This window comes from Citrus clementina, unplaced genomic scaffold (assembly GCF_000493195.1).
Source record: "Citrus clementina cultivar Clemenules unplaced genomic scaffold, Citrus_clementina_v1.0 scaffold_5, whole genome shotgun sequence".
NCBI lineage: Eukaryota > Viridiplantae > Streptophyta > Magnoliopsida > Sapindales > Rutaceae > Citrus > Citrus x clementina.
The window spans coordinates 12,525,965-12,534,569 of NW_006262201.1; the positions used below are offsets into that span (position 1 = coordinate 12,525,965).

An 8,605-nucleotide genomic window follows, 5' to 3' on the forward strand; every position below is an offset into this window, starting at 1 on the left:
GAAAATTCCATCATCAATTAGTGAATTTAAAAACATTAGATATTTTCAATAAGACTTACTAGAATATATCAGGGAGAATTACAGAAGGGGATACACAATTAGAATCATTTAACAAGAGTAGATTATGAAGCAAATACTATTCTTGATTGACTGCCAATACCCATTAGCATATCACCAGCAATTATGCCAGAGGATTCAATTGGCAATGAACGAGATGATAGTTTAAATTGACATGAACAGTTTCTTTATCACATTTACAACATAGTACGTAATTGAGATATTCGGAATTGTTATTGTTTTATAAGTAAATTCTTATTGGCGACGTAGATGGTTTTACTTTGTTGAAATGTGGATAACTTCATGTTACTATTTTGTTGTAAACAATCTTATTGCAACAAGATATTGTCATTGAAATTAATTAGCAGTTTAATTACGATTCTTTAAGTTCTAATCAAGTTTGCTTACGAAATAAATTTATTTTTATTTTTTTATTAAAATTGTAGTAGTATTTAGCGTTATATAGCTTCCAACTTCCAAGCACTTCACATTTGTCTCTACACTTCCAAACCCATATCTATCCACCATAACTTATACTTCCCTATACTATGCAGCATACTTTATTTAAGAGAACCATCTCCAATGTTAAAAGCAGCCACTCTATAACATTCATTTAGAAACTATATTCAGAATAGTTTTATAATCATACACAAGAAATGAAACACCTAGATGCACTTGATCGCCTATTTTACTTTAAAAAATAATGATTATGGTGCTATCATCATCTTCTTCACTAGCAACATTAACACCAAATCCAGTGATGGACCTAGACATTTTATCAAGAAAGGTATATATATATAATAAAGTTGAAGCTTGACAAAAAATTCAGGAAGATTAATGCCTCGCCACAGTAAGGGGCACAACAACATCAAAGTAGAGATGAAGCAAAATATTCTCAAAGCTAAAACTATCAAATCCACCCACCAGAATTTCATATCTCCTCGACAATTTTAAGAACTAAAGATAATTAGGATTTAACATTAGTTTTTTATATATTAGTTTCATAATTTACAAATCAATGAAGATGAAGATTATGCTAATGAATTCAAATTATACCATACATTCTCGAGATGTTACCAAAAATTTCTAAAGTCAATCCCACATATTTCATAATTTTAAGACTAGAAAATTTCATTAGTTAGAAGTTTCATTACCTTCAAGTGGAAGATGAAGAACATTATACAATTGATTCAGATTATATCATACATACTCCAAATGTAACTAGAAATTAACAAGTTCATGCGCACAGATTTCATAACATTATGATTGGAAAGCTTCAGAAAGAGAAATTCTAAATTCAATCTCTTGCATCAAGGTGGTTTGATTGATTTGAGTTACTTTCTGATCAAGCTACTAATATAACATTCAAGTCAGGGAGAAAGTAAATTAAAACTGGGAAGAAATAACAGTAAAAATTTGTTGCTAAACATGATGTGTATTTTTTTTAAGGCAATTTGGAAACAGAGTTGTTACTACAGATATTCTCCTCAACTTGGAGATAAATACAAATATTAAAATGCATATAATCGCACATATTACTTGGATCTTAGTAAGATTTCATTAAGAGAAGCAATCAAACCAGTTATCAATTGTTGCAATCGTTCTATAAGCTAAAATAGCAATATAATACAAGAAAAAGAACATATAGATACTTGGCAAGAGTTCATTAAGAAGTCGCATCACATTCGGGTGAGTTTGCTTCTGATATCTTCCTAGCTGGGGCTTTTTCTTGTCTTTCTATGTATGCCGAGGGAAACCAACCAGCTTGGCCCTTGCATTCACCTTCCGACCATCCAGTAGGAGCCACCTTGAGAAGTTATAACTAAAATGGTGAATTAAACAAAAGTTGACCATTCAAAGACCTAAGGGGAAAACTAATTCTTTTATGCTAATGAATTCAAATTATACCATACATTATCTAGATGTTACCAAAAATTTCCAAGTCAACCCCACATATTTCATAATTTTAAGACTGGAAAGTTTTCATTAGTTAGAAGTTTCATTACCTTCAAGTGGAAGATGAAAAAGAACATTATGCAAGTGATTCAGATTATATCATACATACTCTGAATGCAACTAGAAATTAACAAGTTCATGCCCACAGATATCATAACATTATGATTGGAAAGTTTCACAAAGGCGGAGAAATTCTAAATTCAATCTCTTGCATCAAGGTAGTTTGATTAATATGAGTTACTTTGTGATCAATCTACTAATATAACATTCAATTCAGGGAGAAAGTAAATTAAAACTGGGAAGAAATAATAGTAAAAATTTGTTGCTAAACATGATGTGTAGTTTTTTTTTTTAGGCAATTTGGAAACACAATTGTTACTACAGATATTCTCCTCAACTTGGAGATAAATACATCTATTAAAATGCATATGATCACACATATTACTTGCAGCTTAGTAAGATTTCATTAAGAGAAGCAACCAATCTACAATCAAACCACTTATAAATTGTCGCAGTCGTTCCATAAACTAAAATGGCAATATAATACAAGAAAAAGAACATATAGATACTTGGCAAGAGTTCACTAAGAAGTCGCACCACATTCGGGTGAGGAGTTTCCTTCTGCTATCTTGCTAGCTGGGGCTTTTTCTTGTCTTTCTACGTATGCCAAGGGAAACCAACCAGCTTGGCCCTTGCATTCACCTTCCGACCATCCAGTAGGAGCCACCTTGAGAGTTATAACTAAAAAAGTGAATTAAACAAAAGTTGACCGTTCAAAGACCTAAGGGGAAAACTAATTCTTTTACGTAGGAGGAGTGAATTAGTTGTGATCACTGAAATAAAAGTTGACCGTTCAAAGACCTAAGGGGAAAACTAATTCTTTTACGTAGTGAATTAGTTGTGGTTACTGAAATAACAGCACTAGCAACCCTACTATACTATGATTTGCACTTCAATGTAAAAGGGAATATATGGTAGGAAGAAAGAAAACCAACTATCATTTGTTAACTCATTGCTTTTCAATCAAAATTTTAAGAACAAAATGCCATGTGTTTTGAACATCAAATAAGTATAAACATTAGTTCTAAATTCCACATATCATAAGTTGTTAGAAGAATAAGTTAATAGCATAGTAGAAAAATCTATGTGCTGTTATTTAGAGGGGAAAGTACTTGGCAAACGACAACATAATCATCAATTGAAAGACTTAGCTCCCCATTTGCTTGAGCGTCAAATGGATGGATAACCTGCAAGATAATGGGATAAATAGAACTTAATCTTAAAAACAGCATAACAAAAGCAGCAGCAGTAGCAGCAACGTTTATTGTAACCACTATGATTATGGCCAACAAAGATATATTAGAAACAAATTTCCATTTTTACTACAACATTAATATGTACTATACGATATCATGACGATTGGGTTACCAAGAGCTATCAAACTCCAATAAGTTCTGTATAACTTTATGTAGTTATTTAAATTATGGATCAGATTTTAAATCTGAAATTTTGACTGCTCTCCACAAAACATGGCCTATGCACAAGAAAGTCATAGATAATAAGGATTACAAGTGTCTGACATCTTTTGAGTGATGGATTTAACATGAGAGCTTATGGTCAGTCAATTTCCTCTGCCTAGCAATATAAGCTTTCTCGGCCAGATTTATCATCAAATACATAAATTGCCCCCAAGTCACATCTATATAAACATAGTTTTTCTAGGCAAACTAAGTAAGGAGAATCATAATTCAGACATAATCATAAAAAGGCCCATCTAACTTAAGAGAAAATCTCAAAAAGAGGGATGTTGAGCTATCAGTCTTGTCTCTATAAGCAATATCATGACTTTACATCACTGCTACATCGTGAGTGGCTACACAACTTTCAGTGGTTTGTCTTTCTTTGGCATGCCTAATTCAGCTTTGATGTTGCTGAGATATTGATAGTAGAGACACATGATACTTCTAGCTCATCATTCTATCTAGCTCATCCGACAGCTATCACTTTTTTAATTCATTAGTGTTTGCTTAACCTCATGCTTAAAAGTCCTGTTCTCCTAAACAAAGTTTCTTAAGAATGACTTCCTCAGCACCACATTTGGACACTTTTAGAGCAATTTTATTTGGGGAAAAAGAATTTTCAAGGTGTTAACTAATATATTTTAAAAAATAATTACAATTTGTCCTACGATCATATGACAATTTATCTAGGATGAAAGGATACAGACAGACATCTTCCACTTTCAAGACTAATCACTACTTCCGTAGATGTTGTGCAATAATACAAATACTTGACCAGATGCTACTGATAGTAGAAAAAAATTTTATTGCTCCAAAATTAAAATAAGAATGCAATATGTTAAGCAAAAGACTATGCAACATCAAATTAATTGATAAGTTTGTAATTCAGTAAATTAACAACTTTCATGGTAAAATACAACAAATTTCTTTTCAAAAAATAAAAAAAAAATCTTAAAAGACAGCATTCAATTTTGTGCGCATCTTATTTCTTAAGATTTTCCAGGAGGAGGGCAATAAAGGGACTTTCACCTATGCAAGAGAGCAGAAGCCTTACTTTCGCTATAAAGTAGACGTCATTCTGATTAATATGCGTTTGCAAATCAGCTCCATTTGAATCAGTATTCTTATAGACACATGAGGCATTTACATCCATTTCCAAAGTCACATGTTGTGAGGAGGACTCATTTGATTGCTCCTCTAGGATCATCTAATTCAAGTAGCAAGGGTTGGAAGAGAATAAAAAGTCACAATTATTCTTTTGCATAAGTGAGACGAAAATGATAAATGCAATATTATCAGCAGTAAACAAGAAGAGAACACTCCAAGGAATAGATAGATGCGGACAAGCAAGTTAAAATGCACAGTTCCAAACCTCCGCATACAACTTCTCTAAAATAGCAATAACGTGTTGATGATATGTTTTCTCAGCATCTACCTGCAAAGGCCCGAGACCAGGAAAACAACAATAAAACCACTAGCTAAAGGAGAAAGTAAAGAAAGAAATACACTTGACATAAATCTTGACAAGAAGCACAATTTAAGACATAACAAACCCCAATCATATTGTTTAGAACTACCATTCGTTATTTCGTTATTGTAACATTTCGAACAAGTGTTGACTTAATTCAACATTGAAAAATTATTCAATAAATTATGCAAACATTAAAATAGAGGACATATTAAAAAGTTTCTAATTACAATGTTAATATTTCCTATATTTTAGCATTTGCATATTTTAATTTATTTAAAAGCTACGTCGATCAACTTTGGGCGTGAAGATTTTAGCTTCTACGAGACTTGATTGGAATATGCATAAGGAAGAGTGTTAAAATATGATGCATCCAACGAAAGACAAACCACGTGTAGTCTTTTAATTAAGCCAAAGTAGCAGCTCAAACAAATGACACTTGGACCAACATGCAATCATGAAGTGGCCGGAAAAAGGACAAATGCAACTTTGGCTTAAATAAAAAATAACATGTGACTTGACTTTTGCTGGACATGCATCATGTTATTACAAGACAACAGAAATCAGTATGATAGTACTAAAAGTTGACAATAACATGAAGATAAGAGGCAGAATATCAACACATGCATAGGCACACACAAGGAAGTATTAACTTATATACCATAGCAAAAAGTCTTTGATATGTCATCTGTTGCTGCTGTGATTCAACTGACAGCATGGCAGTTGTCGCTTCTCTACCAAGAGCCATTATTGTAGATTTAAGCTCGGTCAATCTTGCTTCTGCATTTCGAAGCTTCACAGCACTCTCTGCTGATATATCAGATTCCCTAATCTTTGATCGGCGCCTAAATACTTCAGCTGCCTGGTGAAAATATTCAATATAAATCTAAAATAATTCTCATCTTGCCTTATACATGCATATGTTACCTCAAAGCTTACCTGGGCTTCAACTTCATGTCTAAGTTTGTCATAACGATGAGTCAGGTGTCGAGCATCTTCCAAAGGTGCTCCGTTGATTAACGCCCGTAGTGGCTCAGATACCTACATGTCCAAAAACCTGTAACATAGTTAGAAAAATGAAAAGAAAGAGCGAAATGTCAATTAAAAAGTTCTTCCAACATAATCATGGAATTTGGGCCTACTTTAAGGATATATATAAGGATAATTTATGCAATTTTGGGTCTTAGGATGATTCGTATTAGGTTAGTGTTCTTCTCTTCTGTATTTAAGGTTAAAATAGAAATAAACCTATGCAAATATCTAAATTAGGGCTGTAAGACTTCCACAAGCATCCTTCAGTCTAATGGATTTGATTTTACTATAGATGCAAGTGTCTTGATCGAAAATGCTTGGAGTCAATTGAGAGAACTCACGGCCAATAACTTGTCACACGCTAGTCTTTGCTAGTGATGTGAGAAGTCACAAGGTCTCTTCACCATTTGAACCAATAAAATTATTAAGTCATGGATGTCACTAGCAATGATTTTAATATAAAACATTAAATATTTCAGAGTTGTAACTTTAAAATGGATTCTTTTATTCAATATCTTAGAATTAAGTTTTCTTATGAGAAGATAATAGTTTCAGTAGTAATTTACATATAATTTTCTATATTTGAATTATTTTCTAGGTAGGGATGAACTAACTTGATCACGAAGAATCCCAAGCAAAGTTTCAGTAGTAATTTATTATTTCAAAGGGACAAATAAGATTAGTTACAACAAACCCACTAGTTTTATAAAATTCGAGGGAGATGAAATAAAATAAAAAATAAATACAAAATTGGCTTTTATTTTTTAGGTTGACTATATTTTGTGTTCTCTTCGAGCACTACTATAATTGTTCCCTATATATCAGTTACACCCATGCATCATCGACACGAAAAATAAAATCTAATGCACCTGTTTAGTTAAAAAAAAAAAAAAAAAAGCCTTACGGAGCATACCATAGTACCATACAATACAAGGAGTCTTCATTCTCTGGTTTTTCAAACTCTGAAGGGGTCAATATTCCCCAATTCCCCCTCGAAAATTCTGATTACGACATTATTGATCGCTTGATGCAATCAAAGTAGTGACAAAGTTAAGAAAAATATGACTCCTAAGTAATTACTAGGCAGGGCTCCTGAGAGCAACATTGAATTCCACACTATAACACAAACCCAGAAATATAAGTAATGACTCAACTAATGTAAAGACAAAAAGAATATAAAATGATATAGAAAAAGAATTTCAAAGAGATAGCAACATACAATAAACTGAAGCCACTTGATCTGTTCATTGATTGCAGCCTTATACTTGCAAATATGTTACTGTACGCTGGTGCTCTAAGAAGTGAAAATGATGCAACTGATCCATTTACTGTCCAATATTCTATTCATACGAAAAAAATGTTTACATATCTTGCTATAAATATAGCCGTTTGACTGTCTTAATAAAGTCACACACAACCATTCTTATTAAAATAGCAAGATCAAACGCTGCCCTAGATCTTGAACAGATCAACACAAGATGCACAACTTATGATTGAATCCAGAAACAATCAAATCTTTAGCAAGAACAATTAATCAGAGTCAAGAAACAAGTTTAATGAATATAAACCTATAACTGAAACAAATATAGCCAAGAAACAAATAGAGATTTTACATGGTTCAGTTGTACCAAGAATGGCGCAACTTACACCACGGGAGAAGCTTTCTGGTGAGATTTTATTGGTGATCAAAGAACAATCTTTTTACAAAGCTAATAAAAGAGATTTCAGAGAATAAGCTCCACCCTCTCTCTTCAATCTCTCTCTATTTTGTTCACAGTGATGACCCCAATCTGCTTAGTTAGCCAGCTTTATAGCTGCATCAGTAACAAACTATGAACCTGGTGAAGAACTGCTCACATGTTCGTCACGTGTGTTACTTTAATGATGGCCAAAACGACTTCAAACAAATGCCGTTTTGAAGCGTATGAATCATAAGTGAAAACACGTGCTTGTCTCGTGACATTTAAATGCAACAACAAACCCAAAACGCTGCCGTTTTACTCTGTTGAGTTTGATTCATCACTAAGCTTCACGACTAGCAAAGGAGAATTTGATAATTTAATTGACACGAACAATTTTTATATCGCTTTTATAACATCCTATGTAATTTTGATAATGGGAATTATGGGTGTTCTATATGTGTACCCTTGTTGGCAACACTGGTGGTTTTATCTTTGTTGTAGACAACCTTATTCCCACGAGATTTGTCATTGAAATTAACACGTAGTTTCATTACATTTCTGCTTCATTAAAATTCTCAAGTACCAGTCATGTTTGCTTAATTAAGAAATAAAAGTTTTGCCCACCTCGCATTTTCTATTATTTTTCATAAATCAATTAATCTGCAGTGTCAATATCAGGTGTAGTTTTTTATACTAAAAAATAAAGAAAGCAAACATACAAATTCACAGTTTAGAGGGGTAAACTAGGTAAGCGGTTTAGCTTCTAGAACTAGGCTAGCTACCTCACTAAATTCCAAATTATACAGTGAACTGCAAGAAATTGAGAAAACGATGCATTTATAGTTTAATTGAATCATGAGAAAACAATGTAGTCATAGCTCAATATGAAA

At 32.7% G+C, this 8,605-nt stretch overlaps 1 protein-coding gene across 1 annotated transcript; it reads right to left on the reverse strand.

Moving 5' to 3' along the window:
- Nucleotides 1-1,502: 1,502 nt before the first annotated feature.
- On the reverse strand, nt 1,503-7,640 carry LOC18040734 (SH3 domain-containing protein 1). The gene is made up of 9 exons (XM_024183537.1): nt 7,253-7,640; nt 6,947-7,056; nt 5,941-6,042; nt 5,663-5,863; nt 4,906-4,968; nt 4,519-4,740; nt 3,186-3,392; nt 2,611-2,740; nt 1,503-1,879 (listed from the first exon to the last, which is right to left on the reverse strand). The coding sequence occupies exons 2-9, from the start codon at nt 6,947-6,949 to the stop codon at nt 1,836-1,838; spliced, it is 972 nt and encodes a 323-aa protein (XP_024039305.1). The 5' UTR covers nt 6,950-7,056; nt 7,253-7,640; the 3' UTR covers nt 1,503-1,835.
- Between the last annotated feature and the right edge of the window lie 965 nt (nt 7,641-8,605).

Excerpts from the sequence above, each read along its gene's own strand:
- LOC18040734 (XM_024183537.1), bottom strand. Across the intron at positions 4,969-5,662 it reads ATCAAAGACTTTTTGCTATG|GTAGATGCTGAGAAAACATA; the intron begins GTATATAAGTTA and ends GGGCCTTTGCAG. Across the intron at positions 3,393-4,518 it reads TCCTGGAAAATCTTAAGAAA|AAATGGAAATTTGTTTCTAA; the intron begins TAAGATGCGCAC and ends ATGTTGTAGTAA.